General features: G+C 56.5%; 2 protein-coding genes across 2 annotated transcripts in view; both read right to left on the minus strand.

The window, feature by feature from the left end:
- The window catches only part of BSND (barttin CLCNK type accessory subunit beta), a 9,584-nt gene extending 5,520 nt beyond the window's left edge, over positions 1–4,064 (minus strand). The window contains exon 1 of the mRNA XM_049617097.1: positions 3,664–4,064. Within this exon, the coding sequence (XP_049473054.1) occupies positions 3,664–3,840 (177 nt within the window). The 5' untranslated portion in view covers positions 3,841–4,064. The remainder of the gene's footprint in view (positions 1–3,663) is intronic.
- A 6,517-nt stretch (positions 4,065–10,581) lies between these two features.
- On the minus strand, positions 10,582–21,141 carry TMEM61 (transmembrane protein 61). Its single transcript, XM_049617098.1, has 4 exons — positions 21,083–21,141; positions 20,635–20,741; positions 16,678–17,027; positions 10,582–11,027 (listed from the first exon to the last, which is right to left on the minus strand). Exons 2-4 carry the CDS (start codon positions 20,647–20,649, stop codon positions 10,706–10,708), a joined length of 687 nt encoding a protein of 228 aa, XP_049473055.1. The 5' UTR covers positions 20,650–20,741; positions 21,083–21,141; the 3' UTR covers positions 10,582–10,705.
- Between the last annotated feature and the right edge of the window lie 208 nt (positions 21,142–21,349).

Raw genomic sequence — 21,349 nt, forward strand, 5'->3', positions numbered from 1 at the left:
ATCAGTATATCCTTACCATCACCATCACCACCACCATCACCACCATCGTCATCATTATCACCATCATCATCTCCATCAACATCATCACCATCACCACCATCATCTCCATCAACACCACTATCATCATCACGATTACCTTCATCATCATCATGATACACCATCACTACTGTCACCACAGTGGAAAGCCTGAGGGGGAAGGAAAGGCTGGAGCATGTTAGAACACAAGTCCTTTTAAGAGAGGGACAGGCAGAGTTGAAACTGATGAGGGGATACCAGACTACGAGGACCCCAGAACATCAGACTAAGGAGTTCAGTCTTTACCCAGAAGCAATGGGAGCCCTGGAGGAGTCCTCGGCAGACGAGGACACGGGCAGATTTGTCTTCAGGCAGAGCAGTGAGCAGTCCCCAAAGGGAGGTGGCAGAGGGAGCAAGGGAGACCCGTAGAGAGGACAGATTCATCAGCCACCAATCAGGGGCCTGGACCTGGGCTCCAGTAGACCTGGCAGGAGAGGGGTTTGGGGGAACTGTGGGTAGAAACAGAGGCCAGACAGGGAGAGGCCCTGCTTTCTCTGCCAGCCCTTCCCTTCTCCCAGGAGCCCTGCCTCACCTCAGCCTACGGGCACAGCATCCCTGCTGCCCCATCTACCCGATTTGCCCCAATTCCTCTGCCTCTGTCATGCCTGAGGTCCAGCCGACCACCACATCTGACCAAGTGTACTTCAGAAATTCCATGAGATAAGCTCGGGAGACATGCCAGTGCTATGCCCGGCCACAGCAGGCCCTGCACATGTGATGAACTAATTCTTCTCGGTTCCTACAGGCTTGGGTTCAAATTCTGCCTCAGTCCAGGGGCCCACCATCTCTCACCTGGACCAGTGAGGAGTAGTCCTCCTCCACTGGCCTGGTTGCCCCCGAACCTCCATCCTTTCAGATGTCAGCCTGGGAACTTTCCTGAACTGCAAGGCTAATCGTGTCCCCAGGCCCCACGGAGCTGAGCCCTCTCCGTCTCCACCTTCCTTCCAACCTTCCCCTTGCAGCAGTCACGTCGACCCACTCCCCCTGCCCTTTTACCTCGTGTCTTGGATCACGCTGTTCCTCCTTCCTGGAAAGTCCCTCCCCATCTTCTCTGCCTGGTGGACTTCTACTTAACCTACAGAGGCCAGCTCGTCTTCTCCGTGAAGCCTGCTCTCTCCCCATCGGGCAGAAAATGGTCTCCCCCATGAGACCCCCAGCCCCTCAGGACAGGGACCGCTTCATTCACGTTACTCTCATATCTTAACTGGCTGATTCCGTTCCCTTATATCTGTGTTTGCTTCAACCCGGAAAATTCCCATTTGTCGGGCACTGAGAGGCAGGGGAGAATGGGCCCCGACGGCCCAGGCCCTGAGACAATGTGGGAGGCGGGGGCCTCTCCTCCGGCGACACCTCCCCGGCCAACAACACACCTTCCTTCCCGGCCTCGGTGTGCCGGCTCGCACAGCCTGCGTCTCTGAAACACACACCCACACAGCCCCGCACCGGTGCTCATACGCCTGCACACACGTTCAGAGGCCTGCCCGACGCCACACACGCCAATTCTGAGGACGAGAGTGTGATACGGGGCCCCCACATACAAGACCTCCCTGACTCCTCCCCCTGGGCCACGCGAGGCTCCCGGAGGTGGGGGGCAGCCCCTGCCAAGGTCACAGAAGAGGGGCGTAGGGAGGAGGGAGTTGCCTCTAGGCCCGGTAGACACCAAAGCGGGCGCTGCCTCCACAGCAGCTGAACACGTGGATCTATCAACAGTTACTCATTAATACCCAGTAAGATTCCCTCTCCCCTCGCTCCCTCACTCCCCACCGCCACCCGGGCCCTCACCTGCCCCCCAGAGCCAACCTCGGGTAAAGGGGGAGAGGGCAGGAAGGACACCACCCTCCACACCCCTGCTGTCCCCTCGCCGGGCCCCAGGATGCAGCCTCCTCTCTGGGAGGAGGGTGACAACGGAGGTGGTGACGCAGGTGGCAGGGGCCCCGAGGACCTCTTCTCCTGGTGACCTCCACTCAGGGCATTGCACAGACAGAGGCTAGTTGACTGTAAACTGCCTGGTGAATGACTACAAACCAGTCCAGACCGCCCCAGCACCAAACACACTGACAGCCCGGGGCTGGCCCACAGAGGGGGCAGGGCTGGGGAGAGCCAGGTCCCGGCCCCCAGGAGCTTCCTCCCTCCCTCCCTCCTCCCCTGAACCCCTGAGCACAGCCACCCAGGTGGGAGGGAGGAGGGGGGTGCGGGTTGTGGGGGCTTCCTGGGGCCCGGAGCCCTACATGTCAGGACCCGCAGGGCCCTTCGATGCACCCCCTTTCCGGCACCCTCTGCCTGACACACGCGTTGTACAAATGAGGAAACTGAGGCTCAGAGAAGGAAGGGGTTTGCCCAGAGTCTTCCAGACGGTTGGAGACAGAGCCCAAGTTAGAATCCATGCTTCTCTCCTTGTCTCCCTGGGTCTGTCTGACCAGCTGTGTGACCTTGGAAAAGTCACTCATCCTGCCTGGGCACTGACAGATCACAACGCCTGACATGCCCCACACATTGCTGGGGGAGACCATTAACAGTGCAATTAGAAGCCCTTCTCCTAAATACAGCACCCTACAGTTTATAAAACATTCCTACATCCCATCTCTTCTCTGTTATTCATAATAACTCTGGGAGGCTGGGAGAAATAAAAGCTTGGGGCCCATTTTACACATGAAAGAAACTGAGGTTCAGACACTCAAAGGTCACACAGAAAGTTTGAGACAGAGCAGGAACTAGAACTCAGGACTCCCAAACCAGTGCTCTTCTCATCATTAAGTCGCTCATAAGGCTAGGAGTACATAAAACCGAAGAAGAGAGCACTGCCCAAGCCACACGGTCAAAGTTACCCCTGACCCACCCTAGAACTCTCAGCGGCTCTGGGACACAGGGATAGCCCTCGGAGGTGGACACACACATCTGAGCTCTAAGCCCCAACTTGGACACTTAGGGGCTGAGGGACCTCACTTCCTGAGCCCAGTGCCTCTCCACTCTAAAATGGAACTACAGGGGCACCTGGGTGGCTCAGTCGCTTAGGCCGCCAACTTGAGCTCAAGTCATGATCTCACGGTTCGTGGGTTCAAGCCCCGCGTCTGCACGTTGGCAAAGAGCCTGCTTGGGATTCTCTCTCTTTCCCCTTCTCTGGCCCCTTCTTTCTCCCTCTCTCTCTCTCCGCCCCCCCTCCCTCCCTCACTCTCTCTCTCTCTCTCAAAAATCAATACATAAACTTAAAAGATAAGAGAATACGGAACTACAAACGGTACCAAAAAGCGCAGGATGAGGACAACCGCACCGTGCGTGCAGGGATGCCTGGCAGGCAGCAAACGCTCCTTAATATTGATGTCAAGCACATGATTGTGCGTGGGGTTTCACTGTGTCTCCCACAGGGCTCAGGGCTCCGGGTCCAGGGGGCTTCTGATCAATCCTGATGAGGAGGAAGGGATGGACGGATGGATGGATGGATGCTCATGAGGGCAGAGGGAAGAAAAGAGAGTAAAACAGGGGAGGAGGAAAAGACCAGTGAAGGAGGGGGCGCTATGCGGGGAACAGAGGCAGGGCCCCCGAGCTCCCTGGACCCGGGCCCGCAGGCCATCTGAGGCCACCCCCACCTACCTTGGGGTAGCACTGGCACATGCTCCAGACGACGCCCCCGATCACCATGACGCAGCCCATGGCGTAGAAGGTGCCGTAGACCTGGGGCCGGTCGTGGCTCATGAGGAACGTGCCGAGGGCCAGCAGGAAGAGCCCCAGCACAATGAAGCCGATGCGGAAGGTCTTCTCATCAGCCATGGCTGCCTGGGGGGCCGGGGAACCAGGGCACACGCCCGCACACACCCACACAGAGAAGGAGGGCGCTCCGGGACCACCGGGGACTGGGCTTCGGGTGGAAGGGAGGGCGGCTCCCTCCGGGTCCAGCTCCAGTCGGGGGTGCACAGCTCAACCCAGCTGCAGGAGCTACGCTTCGATGGGCCAGGGCCGCCCCCCCCCCCCCCACCTTGACTCCCTCTCGCCTTCCCTCTGGGCCCGGCCAGAGCCTGTGTGCGTGTGTGCGCGTGTGAATCTGGGCGAGGGAGAACATGAGGGAGGGAGCAGGGGAGGTTTCAGGGGCTGGGCCCCGGCCAAGGCTTTGACATCACCTCATTTGCCTGCGTGGGGCTGAGCTGGGCTGGACGGGTGGCCCCACGCCGTCCGGCCACGGGAAGCAGGGCACAAAGAGGCCCCGGCTGAAAGACGTTAGCAGGCCGCTGGACGATTCCAGGGCCCCACGGGCTAGCATTTGAGGGTCCTGAAGAACTCTGGACTCTTCAAGGTCGTGTGCCCCTCTGGGGTTCAGGAATAATGGCTCCTATTTGCTGGACGGCGGCTGCATGCATGACACTGTTCTAAACGTGCCACAGGTTTTAACCCAATGAGGAGAATCCCGGGAGGCAACTACTCCTACCCCCACGCTACAAATGAGGACAGAGGGGTAAATCACCCAAGGTCACACAGGCAGAGCAACTAGAATCTGAACCCAGAGGCTCTGCACCTGGCGACCATGTGATATTGCCTAACTGTAGATGAAAATTTGCAGGGCGCGCTCTGGGGGCCAGGCTTGGATTCTGGTTCCTCTGGGGGGGGGGGGGGGGGGGGGGGGGCGGTGTGTGAAGTGGGTGGGGGGGGGGGGGGGGGGGCAGTGTGCCCTTGATTAAATTACTTCTCTGTGTCTCAGTTTTCCTCCTCTGTACGACGGGGATAATAACAGCACCTCCCAGGACCAGTGCGACCGCCAGGCCTGGCTTCCCTGGGTTCCTCGTTCCTTTCTCATACCCTGTGCTCCCCTGCTTACAAAGAGCTGCCCCCTAGAAAGTCTCTGTGCATTAATGCCCCTGTAGGGTGTGAATGACTGACACCCTGACCTAGGAAGATGCCTTAATTCTAAGAATGGCATTTTTTAAATGTTTGAGAGAGAGAGAGTGAGAGAGAGAGAGAGACAGAGAGCACACGTGGGGGAGGGGCAGAGAGAGAGGGAGACACAGAATCCGAAGCGGGCTCCAGGCTCCGAGCTGTCGGCACCGAGCCCTACGTGGGGCTCCAACCCACGAACCGTGAGATCATGACCTGAGCCAAAGTCCGATGCTTAACCGACTGAGCCACCAGGCGCCCCTAAGAATGGCATTCTCGTGTTGGGGTGTCAGTCCTGGGAACAGGCTGATGGGACACATCAGATTCCTTCATGGGACTATATGGAAACAAAGGCCATCAGGATCTCTAAAAGAAAATGGTAACTTGTAGTTCTTAACAGGGTTGAGTTGCCACCGCGGGACACAAGGCTTTCAGATGGTGTTGTGACTTAGTAGGTTTGGGGGGGGGGGGGGGGGGGGGGGGAGGAGGAGGGTTCTGTTTGTTGTCACCACCTTCTCCCTCCTCCCCATCTTGAGCTGTGCTCGCTCCGGGGCACCACACCTGCGCTCCCACCCTCTTCCTGGTGCTATGGCTTGCAAACGCTTTTTCCAGGCGAGGCTTGGGGTGGGAGGGGTGGGGGGAGGGGAAAAGGAGAAGGAGAGGGGGAGGGATCCCCTGTAATAGACCCTCACAGTGAGAGGTTGCTGAGGGGTCAAGAAAGGCTGAGAGTCACCTGGTCACATCCAAGTTTGACTCCCCAGGTGAACTTGGGCTGGTGGCTCCACTCTGGACTTGAGACTTGTCACCTGAACACCACAGGTGGTTATCAGGCCACCTCCTAGGTACCGGGCAAGGCAGTGACCTAATGGAGGAACAAGTGCTTTGCAATCTGATTATCAACCTGGCCGGACCCTCCAGGGCAGTACTATTATCATCTTAAAGAGACTCAGAGAAGCGACAAGCGCCCTTCCCAGAAGAGGGGCTTCAGCCCGTGCGGGCAGGTCCTGGCTCAGGCAGGCAGGGAGTGGATGTGCGTGGTGGCGGTCCAGCAGGAGCCCCTCGCGCCCCCTGGTGGCCGTCGTAGCACCCGCTCTGCCAGACGCTCACGGTCCGGGCAATCAGGCCTTCTCTGCCACTCAGCCCACGTTATCGTGCCCGGTTCACAGGCGAGGAAACCGAGCCTGGGGAGTGGCAGGGACTGGCCAATATCTCCCTAAACTGGGTCGGTGGCTAAACGAGGACCGGGACCTGTGCAGCCCCAGCCCCAGTGTAGATGAATCTGGTCCTTAGACTTTCAGGGAAAGCCTCCCAAGTCACCAGAGCATTTTCCTCTGCGCCCCACCTTTTAGTTCCTCGCCATGACGCAGCCTCCTTTCCCCCTTTTCTCTTAAAAAAAGGGGGGGGAGCGACAAGTAAGCTCTGGGACAAGTATGTGGTCAGTACAATGGGTCTGATGTCACCTCTTCCACAGAGCCGCGGTGGCGGTTCAATGGGAACATGTTTGTCCGGAGCGTTGGAAACTTTCGGCCCTCCGTGCTTCCCGCTCCCCTCCCACCTGCTGGTGGCCTTCACCCTCCTCCCAACCTCGAGGGCGGTCTTGGGAGCAGCGGTTCAGAGGTCTGTCATCTTCCAGCAGAGGGCGCGCTAACCGCTGTTTCCTTCCTCTAAGATGCATTCAGGATCCTCTGGAAATCCTCAGAGGCGTGGGGGGGGGGGGGGGGAAGAGGGCAGATCACACCCATTTGACAGATGCAGAAACTGAGGCTCATGGAGGCAACACCTGTAAATAGCAGAGCCAAGAATTCAAACCAGGTCCCCAGTCAGTCTCTTGCTGAGCACCTACTACACACACTCTGTGAAGTGTGAGGGAGGCGCTCTGATAAATACGGGCTTTCAGAGAGTGATGGCGCTTGGGGGGCACAGTAAGATAAAGGCTCTGAGACGTGGGTGAGGTCCAGTATATGCACAAAGCAGAGTGAGGGATAGACTGGCAGGGGGTGGGGGGAGCTGGGGAGGTGGGAGGAATGAAGGGACAGATTCATAGAAGGGATCCTTGAGAAGTCATTTGGAGTTCTGTCAGGGCAGGAAAGGCAGTTCCAACAAGGAGATCAGCAAGTGCAAAGGCCCAGGGGCAAGCAAGCACTGACACATGGCTGGAGCCAAAACTCTAAGTGCCATGCACCTCCCCGCCCCTCCACTCCCCTACCTCCTCAGACCTGCCCCTCCCAAGCCGACTCCATCCTTCCAGCATTATTCAGGCCATCACCTGGATATCCTGGCCAGCATCCTTACCTCCCCTCTCACATCCGCATCCTGTTGGCCCTACCTCTAAGATGTAAGAATCCAATCACTTTTCACCCCCAACTGCTGCTCATCACTCAGGTCCCAGCCCCCATCATCTCTGTCTCCGTAATCGTCTCTGCTTCTACCGTTGCCCCCCGAAGTCTCTTTTCAACCCAAATGCCAGGTCAGACCTTGTCACTGCTCTGCTCAGAACCCTGGAAGGGGGCCCCGTTTTATCAGAGTAAATGCCAGAGACCTCAAAATGGCCCCCAGGCCCTGGATAATTTGCCCGTGCCACCCACCCCCTCTGCCCTCTGAACCCATCTCCTGCCCTGCCCCCTCTCACTGGACCCCAGCGCCCTGGCTCCGTGCTTTTCTCAGGACACAAGGCACCCCAAGGCCTTTGCACCTGCTGTTCCTTCTGCCTGCAAAACTTTCCTCCAGACACTTGCATGCCCCCCACCCCCCGCCGCCTGCACCTCCTTCAAGCTTTTGTCCAAATGTCATCTTCATGTTGAGGCCTCCCTGCTGTGACATCTAAAACTGCAGAGGGGTGCCTGGGTGGCTCGGTCGGTTAAGCGTCCGACTTCGGCTCAGGTCATGATCTCACAGTCCGTGAGTTCGAGCCCCGCGTCGGGCTCTGTGCTGACAGCTCAGAGCCTGGAGCCTGTTTCAGATTCTGTGTCTCCCTCTCTCTCTGCCCCTCCCCTGTTCATGCTCTGCCTCTCTCTGTCTCAAAAATAAATAAACGTTTAAAAAATAAAAATAAATAAATAAATAAAACTGCAGAACTCCGCCCCCCCCCACCCTGCCGCCGAGGTGTTCCCTGTCCTCTCTACCAATTTACTTTTCTCCATAGTACTCGTCCCCATCTATCATGCTATATACACTATTTATTTGCCTTGTCTCTTGTCTCTTTGCTTTGTGCACTGTTGTATCCCCAGAGGCTAGAACCGGCTAGGCTCTCCCCTGATATTGGGGAAGGGAGGGATGAGTAGAAGTTCCACCAGAGAGGGAGGCCAGAAAGGGAAGCACGGGCAGGGGGGCCTCCTGGGGTCATGCCAAGGTATCTGACATCTCTGAGAGGCCAACGTGGGGTCTCTAAAGGGGGTACGCAGGGGAGGGTAACATGGATGAGATTTTAATTCTACAATTATTCTCTGGTTCCAAAAACAGGTTGGAAGAAGCAAAACAGGGTGGTGGAAGAGAGGAGCAGTTGCCAGACTCTAGCAGAAGCCTAGGGAGAGGAAAATTAAAGTGAACAATTTTTAGGAGCGATTAGTTGCTGAGGGTAGGGGCCGGGGGTAGCTAGGGAGTTTCCTACTGGAAAATTTAGGACTGATTTGAGGTGGCATGCTTCAGGGGGCAGGGTGACCAGCCAGCCCAGAGGGAAACAGAAGCCTGGGAGAGCCCAGGGACAGCTTGGGAGGGGCCTGATGTCCCAGGCCCAGCGGCAGCACCACATATAAACCCTGAGTGGTGGGTGAAGAAACCAGACGGCTGCATCCAGGAGGCAAGAGTCCAGGAAGCAAGCTGGTGCCTACTGGGGGCTGTGGGAGTGGCAGACCCAGCCTCACGGGGCTCCCCCGTCCTGCACCCTGCCGGAGGGTCCCCAGTTGACAGGCCACTGTGGCTCAGAAGGGGACGGTGGCTTGCCTCGCAAGGAGACTGGCTCTGTGGTCTGGCTCGGCCTCCAAGACACTGGTGACCTTGAACAAGTCACTGCCCCTAGTGGGGGCTCTTACAGATAAGCCCCACCCACCCCTGCCGCCTCCAGCTCCCGCTGCTGGCTCCCTGACCCACCTGGCTGGGGAGATTCCTCGGTTTGGGGGAAGGAGGGAATCTGGGCTCTGCGTCCAGAGCCCTGCGTCCCCTGGGCTCTGGGGTCCCAGCCTGGGACCCCATTAACTCCTTAGGAATTGCAGAGATCTGATAAATCCCCCTTCCCCATCCTCATGATACGTGTGGGACTCTGAAGAGTGTGTGTGTGTGTGTGTGTGTGTAACCAGCTCAGCATCACACAGGAAGGGGAGGGTGGAGGCGGGATTCCAATGTATGTCTCCACAATAGTGGGAAGGGTCGGGGCAGACGGGAGAGAAAGAGAGGAAGGGAAGGAGGCAGGAGTCGGTGATGGGGAGGGAGAACATTACAGAAGAGCCACAAGATCTGGCTCGCGTGGCTGAGAGGGCCCAAGAATGAGAACAGTAGCGACATCTATCCCTTCGGTCCGTCGGCGAATATTTGCTGAGCACCTCCACGTGCCAGGCGCCGTTTCTAGGCCTCAGGGACACCGAGGTAAAGGAAAGAAATACCTCTGTTCTAGCAGAGTTTCCTGATGGAGAGAAACATACAATAAACAAAGAAACGAGAACCAATTTTAAAAGGTAAGATGTTAAACGGTGACAGGCGTTATTTAAACAATAGAGTGGGGGGGCTGGGGGCTTCTGTGTTACCGGAGTGCTCAAGGAGTTCATGGGAAGGGGGGCACAGAGGGATGGGATGGAGGTGAGGAGTGGGCTGTGGGAGAGGGAGAAGGCAAGTGCAAGGACCCTCTGCAGCCAGAGCAAGGGCTCAGTTTCCTTGCCTGCTAAATGGGAACACCACCTGTAGCAAGGCAGCCTTGATGATGTGAAAGGATGGCATACAGTAGGCCCTCAGGGAATGCTGCCCCGATCCAGCTGACTGAGCCCTGGGGCTTGCTGTGTGGCCCTGGGAAGGTTACTTAACCTCTCAGAGCTGGCTTTCTCAGCTGGCGAATGGGGGGAGGTAGAAAAGAAGGATGCAGAATGGAGCTGGGAAGAAAATAGACATTTCTGCCATGATCTGGAAAGTAAGGGTAGGTAATGAGCTCCCTGTCCCAGGAGGTATGGGAGCAGAGACCAACTGTGCACTAATCAACACCTGCCATGGGGTTAAGACGTGCACTTGTTATTTGATGCATTAGTACTGCGCCTACAGGGTCAACGCGAGCTCACAACGCCAGCTGCTACCGTCTCGTCTATCTGTCACAACCCAGCTCCTCGGGTAGGGGCCGACGCCTCTGTCGTTCCCAATTCCCATCATATACATGAGGAAACCAAGGCAGAGAGGGCAAAGCCACTCGTTCAAGGTCGCTCAACCAGCACGCGGTGGAACCCATGCCCAGGCGGTCTGAATTCAGAGCCCACATTCTTCTGATCACAAACTCAGTGTGTGGCCTGAGGGCCCCCACTTTCTCATCTGCACGTCAAAATCTCCCGGCTGCTAGCTATCTGAATGAGCCATCTCTGACATTCTGGCTGGGTCCCCCCCCATGACTTGCAGCCCCACCAGCATCGTGTGCAGCAGAAAAACCACCCAGCTGGGCCCAGACAACCCACGGAGTCGCGAGAGAGAATAAAATGGATTTATTTTAAGCCGTTTGTTACACAGCCGTAGGTCGATAAAACAGCATTCAGCAACAAACATTTGCTGGGCGCCTCCTGGGTACCAGGCACTGTATTATGCACTAGAAGCTCATCTGTCTCCAGCTTTGGAGTGTGCCTCCCCCCACTGTCGTCTGAGCCGGGCCTGGGCAGGAGCACGCAGTGGCGGGGACTGTCTCTCCAGAGAGGCCGTTGACAGCACTGATGATGCTCTCGTAGCTGGGCGGTGGCAAGGGGGGCTGGGTCCCACGCAGGGCATCCCCAGAGGCACAGTCCTTCGGGCTTTCTTCCGCGGGGTACGCAGGGGGTGTCGGGGGCCCCTCGGCAGGTGGCGTCGGGGGCCCCTCGGCAAGTGGCCAGCCCACGGCCTCCTCATAAGTGGGGATGCCAACCACCTTTGGGATCCTGCGGGACAGAAGAAGAGAGGCTGTAGCAGGGGCAAGGGCAAACGTACTGCACGCCAGGGAAAGAGCAAGGGAGGCTGGGGCTGGGGAAGACTTCATGCCCCGTCCAAACCCGTTGTGGGCCCCAGGTACACACTCAGAGCTTGGCATGAGTCAGCTCTGCCAACCGCAGCCCTCCCACTCTGCCCGCCCCATCCTGTGAGTTCCCCACACGCGCTCGCTCGCTGCAACTCCTCAGTTCTCTCTGCCGGGAAGGTCCATCCTCCCCCGCCCCCTCCCTGCTGGCCCATCCCCACTTGTCCTTTGAGGCTCTTCTGGGAAGCTTTCTTGACTGGTCCCCCCTCTCCGCACAAAGCTCTCGCTCCCTGCTCTGGGCTCCCAGAGGGCTCTTCCCCGATACTGCATTGACCCTACCAGGTCCCCTAGGTTGTCCCTGAGGGCAAGGATGGACTTTGAGCATCCATGGGCTGAGGGCAGGTGCCTGGGGATGTTTGTTGAAAGAAGGATGGCTCATCGGCAGAAAGACTTCTAGCTTATTGTAATAATCCCTTACAAGATCCAGAGTTGCAGATACTCCAGGCAGGATGGGAGACATCGATTCTCCTGCCCATCTGGATGCTTGAGGCCCCAATATGGCAAGTCTGCGAAGTGATTACTTCCACTTGCATACCTCCAGAGATGCAGAGCTCACTACCTACCAGGTCAACCACAACCATCTCTAAACAGCCTGGCTTTCCTGTGACTTGCCCTACCTCCAACAAATGAATGACCCTGAAGGGACTTGAGGCACAGACCAGGTCCTCTGTGGCTTCTGTGACCGGCCCCCACAGGTTAGATTCAAAAAACAGGTTACCTGTATTCTAGCCTCAATCCTGATGGGAACGAGGCTGGCCCTCAGTCCTCTCAGAACCCTGGCGGGTCACCTCTGGGGAGGTGGTGCTTCTTTCCCTTCCCAGGACCCCAGGGGACAGGAGTGTCATTGATCCCACGTCTGAGCTGATTCCCCTTTGGGGATGATCCTGCCAGATACAGGAGCTGACCAAGTGACCTTGAAGGTTGCTTCTCGCACCAAGTGGCTGAAGGGCTGGTTATGAGCCTGGGCTGTGGCTAGTTCAACTCTCTGCTCTGCCACATTCTTGGTGGTAGATCATGGGTCAGTAACTCCATTAATCTGAGCCTCAGTTTCCCCATCTATACAATGAGGACAGCAAGGGCACCTACCTCCCAGGACTTTATGAAGATTAATTGAGATAATACAGGGGAAGGGGCACTTAGCACATGTTCCGTGAACAGGAGCTGATAACAAAATCTCAAAAGTCTCTGCGAGGAAGGGGTGTGGGGGACAAAAGTTATCATAGATCACCCGCACGGTAAGTGCCATACAGGCTGTCGCTTGCCCAAAGTTATCAGTCTGGAGCTGGTGGGGAAGCAGTTCAATGCATACCATGGGTTCTGCCGGTGTAGACAGGGGAGGGGCTGATGGCAGGAGACTGGCCCCAGGGGGGTCGGAGGAGGTAGTGGAGGGAACTTCACTCCAGGGGCTGGTACGGGGCAGTGCTGGGTACCTGCTGTCACCCCTCACTTGAGCATCCACCCCCCGCCGGGGACATGGCCCTTCTCTGGACAGCGTGTCTTCTCAGCCTGAGCCAACCGCAGCCATCAATGTGACCCACTGGGGAGGCAGGCTTGCTTTTCCAGTCATAGACAGAGTCATGGAGTAGGCTGGTGGGGAGCTCAGGGTTAACCCCCAGCCTGCATGCCAATCTGATAGAGGGCACCGGCCAGGAGCCAGATCTGGGCTCCCCATCCAGTGCTGTGACACATCTCTCCCACAGACCCTCCTCCTCTGGAAGGCAGCCCAGGAGCCCTGCTACTGAGGGAGCTGATAAGGGGTCTCATTCTCCCCTCATTCTCCCCCCAGCATCCTTTGCACGTGAGGGCAGGCAAAGAATATTGCTTCTGGAGGCAAGCAGGCTAGACTCCACTGTCTCGTGCTGTGCCTTGTTCACATGGCCCCTCTGAGCCTCCTTCTCCTCATCTGTAAAATGGGGATGAGAATTCCCATTTTATAGATTCAGGGGAGGGGAAAATGGAAAAAGCTTTGACAGCACTCGGAAAAATGCAGGTAATACAGCTTCCAGAGCCCTATGTCTCCCTCCCCGCCACCCGCCCCAGCCACACCCCTGCCACTCCCTGGTTCCCCAAGCCCTGGAGATGCCAGACAGATTTGGGGTATGCCTGGGACCACCCCAGCAGGCAACAGCTGGCAGGGCAGGGCACAGATGCCAGGGAAGCTCACCCCACAGCAGGAAGTTTGCTTAGAGGGCAGACGTGGAGTGGCCCTCGTGCCACCTGCTGTCACGTTAGTAGCCGGCGTGGCCCAGCCAGCCCCAAGTCCTGTTCCTATGGTCCAGAGGCTGGGAACTGGGGGAACAGGAGGCCCCATGCAGAGCTGCCATATCACACACACACACACACACACACACACACACACGGGTGGTATATTCTGGATACGGCGCCCTGCAGGGGTGTGGGGTGGGCCCGCCGCTCTGGTCCCCAGGCCAGCAAGCTCCAGGGGAGGCTGAGGCTGGCCCCGGGGGGGCAGGAGGCCTGGGCCTGGCCTCAGCTCTGCCACCCTTCAGCTGAGTCAGGCAACCACAGTCGGGAAAAGGAAAGGGACAAGGACGGAATACTATTTGCCCAACGTGTAAACTCCCTAAACGTGTTCAGGACTACCCTGGGGGCTCGGCTCTCAGCCACAGCACAGATGAGTAAAGGCCAAGCATCAACCAAGCAGCAGAGCCCCCAGTCCTAATTGCCAAGCTCAAGCCAACGGCACCTATCGCCCTTCGTCCCATCCCAGCCCTGAATCTCCCCACACCTTAGCGTCATCCTCTGTGAAACAGGCCTAATCCTAACACTTAACTCCCAAGCCGTTGAGACTCAAATCAGGCAGCGGGCACTAGAGTGCACTGCAAGCTGTAAGGCATAGTCATACGCAGCCGCAAAGCTAAAGTGTGCACGAACTTTGCCAGGCATACACTTCCCCATCTATCACCTCATCTGAGCCTAACAGCAATCTCAGGAGAAAGTTCTGGCACGGCCACATGACAGATGAAGAATTAGATATGGTTCGGAGAGTCTAAGTAACACGCTCAAGGGCGCACAGCTTAGAAAAGAGCTGACGCTGACACCCTCACGTCTGAATAGACCCGTGCTTTTTCTTTTAAATTTTTTTTTTAACGTTTATTTATTTTTGAAACAAAGAGAGACAGAGCATGAATGGGGGAGGGTCAGAGAGAGAGGGAAACACAGAATCCGAAACAGGCTCCAGGCTCTGAGCCATCAGCACAGAGCCCGACGCGGGGCTCGAACTCACGAACCGCAAGATCATGACCTGAGCCGAAGTCGGACGCTTAACCGACCGGGCCACCCAGGCGCCCCGAACCGTGCTTTTTCTGCTATACTCACTGAGGACAGGGGCCCTGGGAGGCCTCTTGTCCAGCCACCAGCGGGGCCAGATGCGGGGCTCACCAGCAGCAAGGCTGGGCTGTGTCAGCTTTCGGGGACAAGAAAGGGGCATGAACAGAAGCAGCCTCCCCGACATCCAGCCATCCTAGTTCTGAACCTAAGACTTGGGTCTCCGAACCTGATGGGCCATGAGCACCGGCCCGAGCAGGCTTCTTCCGCAGCCCTGCTGGGAATGAAATCCAACTGGTCCCACCTGACAGATGCTACTGTGGCCCAGACCCCGTTGAGTCAACACGGCTGTGTGTACAGACAACATCCGCCTCCAGCAGTCCGGCCAGGCTAGGAGGGCCAGCAGGGACAGGTTACATTTGCAGCACCCTGAGGCGTGGCCTGGTTCCCCTCCAGTCACCCACCACCTCGCTGTGTGACCAGGTAGGTCATTGGTCTCTCTGAGACCCGGGCTTCTCATCTGAGACGTGAGGGGATTGGCTGGAGGCCCTGCCCTTCCCTCTCTAACAGTTGGGTCAAACCAAGGCCAGACCATTGTACCAAATGGCCCCTGGTGAATACTCTATTGTCTCTGACCCCAGGGAATCGCAGGCCAGTTGCAGGAAGAATTTGTTACATTCTTTAACTCACAATACTGTTTTTCCCTCTCCCTAAGGGAAGAAGGGTGTCCAGGTCCCAGACCAGCTCGCTAGTGTCTGACTTAGCCCCTAACACACACAAGCTTTGCAGCCAGCGGGCTCTGCCACTTTTTAGCTGTGTAACCTTCACCTTTTTCTTCCATAAACGGCAACAGAAATTCTTACCTTGCAGGCAGACAAGACTGGAGATGCATGCGGGCTGCCCAATATGGAGGCACAGCCCATGCTTGACTGAATGAATACATACATAACAAGGGCACACATAATGCATCATTTTCTCCCCCAGGTAAAAAAAAAAAAAAAAAAAAAAAAGAGCTCTTGGTATCTTGGTGATGCTCTGTAGATGTATATAATACAGAGATACATACAGAGCAGACAAATATGCAATATATCTGTGGTATGAAAATTTCACGGAGGGGGTGTGGGATTAAGAAAAAAATGCCAGGGCGCCTGGGTGGCTCAGTCAGTTAAGGGTCAGACTCCTGATCTTGGCTTAGGTCATGATCTCACAGTTCATGGGTTCCAGCCCCGCGTCGGGCTCTGCACTGACAGCACGGGGCCTGAAGCCTGCTTGGGATTCTCTCTCTCCCTCCCTCTTTGCCTCTCCCCGGCTCGCTCGCGCACTCTCTCTCTCAAAACAAACAAATAAATAAAAAAACATTGAAAAAAAATGCCTAAAAGGCTCCTTAGAGGGAGAGATAATTTTTAAAAAGGTTGAGAAATACGGTCTTAATGCAAGATTTTGTCTCCACCCCCAACCCACCCCGGAGCCTTTGCACATGCTCTTCGGCCTGTCCCAACCATGTCTCTACATTATCCACTTCAGGAACAGCTGACACTTCCTGTGCACCTACTGTGTGCCAGGCACTGGGCTACGTTCTACACAGACATCATCTCATTGGATTTCCCCCACGTCCCCTGAGCTAGGGAGCAGTGAGGGTGCAGACTCAGTTCAAGTCCCGACTCACACACACGTTAGCTGGGTGTCCTTGGGCAAGTTAGTTAATGTCTTGGCACTTTGGGCTCCTCATCTATAGATGGAGTTAATAACAGTCCCTACTTCAGAGAGCTGCTGGGAAAACAAAATGAGTAAATATATCAAAAGCACTTAGAACAGTGTCCCTCAGATGGTAAGTGCAGGTATTTGCTATTATTGTGCTATTCTTATTCCTGTCTTATTTCAGATGAGGAAGTTGAGGCTCGGTAGGGTTGTACAATCTACTTGAAGTCCTACTTGCTAATTAGTGATAGAACCAGGAGAGGATTCCAGGAGGTTTACCCCTGGGCCTGGGCTCTTAACCCCTCTGCTACTCTGCCCTGTATGGACCATGCTGAGCTCAATTGCCACCTCCTCCACGAAGCCTTCCTGGATTTCTCCATGTCTCTACAGGACCATGTCCATCCCTCTCTGACAGCTCTAACTACCCTGGTTTGTCAAAGTCTGTCAAAGGGCTTGAAACCCCTCCAGGACTCTGCTGATGACAGTGCTTTATCCACCACTCCCGCCCATCACCTCCACCCTGCCCTGCTGACCTGTAGCTCTCCTTCTCCGAGGGCTCCACAGTGAGGTAGTACAGGTCTCTGGAGAGGTGATATGGGTCCCATCGGGGAGGCCCCCGGGTGCTGGCCTTGATGGACCACAGCAAGCCGAAGAGTAGTAGCAGGCCGCCTGCACCGCAGCAGAAGAAGCTGACGGACCTGAGCAGGGGACTGGGGGCCTGAGGCACCGGATGCCCCGTGGGAGGGGCCGGCTGGCCGGGCTGAGCACCTGCTTCTCCTTCACTCCACCAAGCAAAGCAGAGCGTCCCAGCTACCAGAAGCACCGTGCCGCTGACCGTCATGCAGTAATGGAGCGTGGAGGCCGCTCGGCTCACGTCACACGTCTGAACACAGAGAAGGGGAGACAGGAGGTAATGGGCCATGAGGCAGGCCTGCTGAGGTACTGCCTCCCCTGTCTGAGGTCACGGTGTAACCTTGGAGAGGCCATTTGACTCCTCTGTGCCTCAGTTTCCTCATCTGTTAAACGGAGATGACACTCCCGACTTCGCAGGGCCGTTTCGAAGGCCACAGAGAATGTGTCTCAAGTTACCTAGCACCATGCCTGGGGCCCAGGAGCTCAGTAAGGGTGGCTATGTTCACTCTGGGCCTCTCCGGGCCTCCTAGGCCCCATCAGCCTGGTGGGTATGACTCCGCACCCCACCCCCACCCCGTCTACTACAGGCTGGGAGGGAAGAGAGTGAACACCTGTTGAGTCCAGCAGGCCTTCAGGGTCGAGACCTGCTGGTTCTGCATTGCCTCACCTCCCCTGGTCACAATCCCAAGAGGTCGAATTTGACAGAGGAAGGCACCGAAACCCAGGGCGGGTAGAGGAGCGAGAGTGAAGTCCCGAGTTGAAATGCACGACCTGAGGCACCTTTGTACAAAAAGGTGTTCACCATGGCCTTATGGATAATGGTCCTAATTTGGAAAAAGTCTAAACGTCCAACTATAGGCAACTGGTGAATAAACCACGGTGTACCCTCTAGATGGGATGCCAACAACTCGTCTGAAAAAACAAGCTCAGTACAAATGTTTAACAACAGGGGAGACGTGTATATCTACCTTCTTTCAACTTTTTTTTTTTTTTTTTTTTTTTGAGAGAGAGAGAGACTCTTAAGCAGGCTCCACACTCGGCACGAGCTGGAAGCAGGACTTGATCCCATGACCATGGGAGCATGACCTGAGCGGAAAAAACAGTCAGATGCTCAGGCGACTGAGCCACGCAGGTGCCCCTCTTTTTTCAGCTTTGTATGCCAAATTACGCATAGGGTAGCATGTCAATCGGACAAAGAAAAAATGCACAAGAAAAACGCAAACTGGGAGGAAAACTGGCCCGAGAGCATACAGACAGGAAGAGGCTGAAACCCACGTCCACGTTGTCCCCAAAGCCAATCTCTAGGCCATTGTACATGCTGTTCCCTCTGTCTGATAACTTGCCATTATCTCCCCTCAAGTCTCAGATTGGTCCTCACCCAAGAAGCCTTCACTTCAACACCAAGTGCCCGGGCCTTCTTGCATCACAGCACTTCTCTGACTGTGCTCAGCCTCTCCTTTGCTTGTCCTCCCCACCAGCCAGTGAGCACACTGAGGACAGGCCCATATTGGCCCCGTTCACTGCTGTATCCCCCAGTGCCTAGCACATAGTAGCTGCTCAATGAACATTTGTTGAAGAAATTCTCTTAAGTGAGGGAAGGCGTTACTGGGCAAACACTTGTTATATGAATAGCCTCCCTTACAGCTGGGAGGGGCCAGGACAAGGGAGGCGACACAGGAGTTCGGCAACTGCAACAGCCAGCCACGGAGTGGAGACCTGGCCTTGGTCCCCATTCTGCAGTTCTGGGGTAAGCTTACCAACCGCTCCGGGCCTGTTTCCTTACCCTTACAAAGGTCAGGTTCTTTAGCAGGCAGCTAGGAGAAGTTAGAGACACCGTCCTTTTCCAAAATCTGAGTCAGTGAAGCAGGGGGCTGGGGAACTCATAGACCTGAGACTTCAGGGATCAGGAATGCCTTCCAAATGAGGGCTTACCCGGCCAAATATGCTGCACCCAAACAATGCCCTGCTGTGTAGCTGCTAGCTCCTAGGAGAGCTGAGGGGCATCATGTTCAAGATACAGCAGGTGAAGCTTTAGACTTCAAAAGGGCATGTTGTCAATTCTGTTTAAAAACACACGTGCGTTGGGGGTGGGGGGGGCGCCTGGGCGGCTCAGTCAGTTAAGCATCCAACTTTGGCTCAGGCCATGATCTTGCAGTTCGTGGGTTCGAGCCCCGGGTAGGGCTCTGTGCCGACAGCCTGGAGCCTTCTTCGGATTCTGTGTCTCCCTCTCTCTCTGCCCCTCCCCCGTTCTGGGTCTGTCTGTGTGTCTCTCTCTCTCTCTCAAAAATAAGCAAACATTTAAAAACACATACACGTGTGTGTACATGTGTACCTATGAGAGAGAATGTATACATGTAGCAGGGGTGTTCTAAGAGTGGACCCCAAATCTTTCTGAGCCCCCAGACCACCAGCAGCGTGTAGAAAAATGTCATCCATAAATCACCTGCCGTTCTCTTCCTGTGAATCGGTCTGTGGGGCAAGTGCCTCCTGTCTCCATTATTGTGGGGGGAGTTGATGAACCCGACTCCTCCCTCTCCAAAGTTAGACAGCTACGAGAGGCTGTCGAGAGGGAAAGCTGCAGCAAACAGCTTGGAAAACCCACTTAAAACCCACAGCAGATCAGTAACAGTTCATAACTGATCATAACTGTATACCAAGGCCCCTCTTCACACTCCCCACAACCGAGGGGGGTGGGTAGGGCAGGGCGAGAAAATTCCTGCTTTGCAAATGAGGAGACCTAGCCCAGAAAGGTGGAGGACTCTGCCCAAAGCCAGAAATTGCTTTGCTTCTCAACCCTTGAAGAACTTGCTTCTGCACAGGGCAACTTCAGATGCCCTTAGACTTCTATAAAAGCAATAGTTGCTCGTGGTGAGAAAAAGAGAGGACCCCAGAAGTGAATCAAAATGCAACATATGAATCATCATTGCTTCCGCCCCTCAGGATGAACATGACCTGCATGTGAAACGTCCCCTTTCCATCTCTCCCTTGCCCTACGTACATGATGATGGAGGCAGCAGACGTGTGCTGGGCATTTACACGGGCTGGGCACCACCCCACGCTTTATCGGTGCCCCCGACTGAATCCTTGCAACAGCCTCATGGAGCTTGGAGGGTGACAGCTTGCCTGGGGTCAGTGCCAAATTTGAACCCAATGCTGGGGACCTGGGGACCTCGTCCTGGGGAGTCGTCTGTCCCCACCCAGGGCCCTCATTTCACATCCCCCCCTTCAAGACCCAGTCCAAACACCACCTCCTCCCAGAGGCCCACCTGCTGCTGACAGCCCCACCTCCCACCAGCCAGAGGAGGCCTATCCCTGCCTCCGATTTATCGCTCCCTCTAACTGCGGCCATTCCATGAGCCCTGTGACCTTGAAACTGCTCAGCATCTCTGAGCTCAAATTCTGCCTCTCAGGGAAGAGCAAGTGGTAAGACGAGGCGGCAAGACAGCAAGCTGTAATGAAGCACGGTGATACAGAGCTGGACAAGGATGGACCCTGACTCTGACACTGTGCAATTTATCTAGCTTCTCCGTGCCTCAGCTCCCTCCTCTGTAAAATGGGCACCATTACACTGTCTGTGCAACCAACAAGGGAACTCCAAGTGCCACCCTTCCGGAAGAGCTAAGCCATCTGAACAGGAAGTGGTCCAAACCATCCCAATCAACTTCTGGGTAAACTAAGGCCCTGACTGCCATGCTCAAGGCCACCCGGCCAGTTAGAACACAGGAAGAGGACCTGGGTGTCCACTCTGCACCGCCAAGCCACCGAAGTCAAGGTGAAGAGAGGGGGTCCAGGCGGGGTCAGCATTAGGAGGCGCTGAGATGCTCGGGAAGGAAGGAGAGGAGGAAGCTTATACCCACCTCAGATGAAGCCATCAGGCGGCAGGTGGTCAGGCGTGGTCTAGGTGCAGGGACCAGAGGGAGGTGCAATCCTGGGGATGGCTGTCCCTCGGGTTTTCAGGAGGCGCCTGGAGTTAGGGAGCAGCCCTGTTGAAGGTCCCCTAGCCCGGTTTTCCCCGTTCCCCCGAAAGCCCCAAGGTCGGGCTCTCCGTCTGGTCCAAGGGTATCCGAATCCACCACCCCCCCGCCCGCAGTCGCCGTGGGTCCCACCCGCTCCCGCCACCCCCTACGCGGTGCAGCGAGGTGCCCAGCAGGCCGCACCCCACGCGTGCCTGCCCCGGGGGGGCTGTGATCCCCGCAGGGGCTCTGCGAGCTGCAGGGGCGCTCTGGGACGCCAGGCGTTTGCGGGCTGGGCTTCGTCCTCCACCCCCGACTCGGGCTCGAGCTGGGGGGGCACCGGCCGCCCCACCTCCCCTGCGATCCCGGTCCTCGCGTGCCGCGCGCCGTCGGTCAGGCCAGAGACTCTGGGTGGCCGCTCTGGGAGCTCCAGGTGCCGCGCCTCGGCGGCCGCGGGCCCCGCCCGACCTTAAAGCGACAGCGCGACCGGGGAGGGAGGGGTTAGGGTTTCTAGGCCGCGGGGAGCGCCGGGCAGGGGTGGCCACCCTGGGGAGCTGGCTGTCCTTGCAGCCGTCCCGCCCCGCTGCCCCGCTGGAGCGGGCTTGAGAGCCCAGACGGA

This window comes from Panthera uncia, assembly GCF_023721935.1.
Source record: "Panthera uncia isolate 11264 chromosome C1 unlocalized genomic scaffold, Puncia_PCG_1.0 HiC_scaffold_4, whole genome shotgun sequence".
NCBI classification, from domain to species: Eukaryota; Metazoa; Chordata; class Mammalia; order Carnivora; family Felidae; genus Panthera; species Panthera uncia.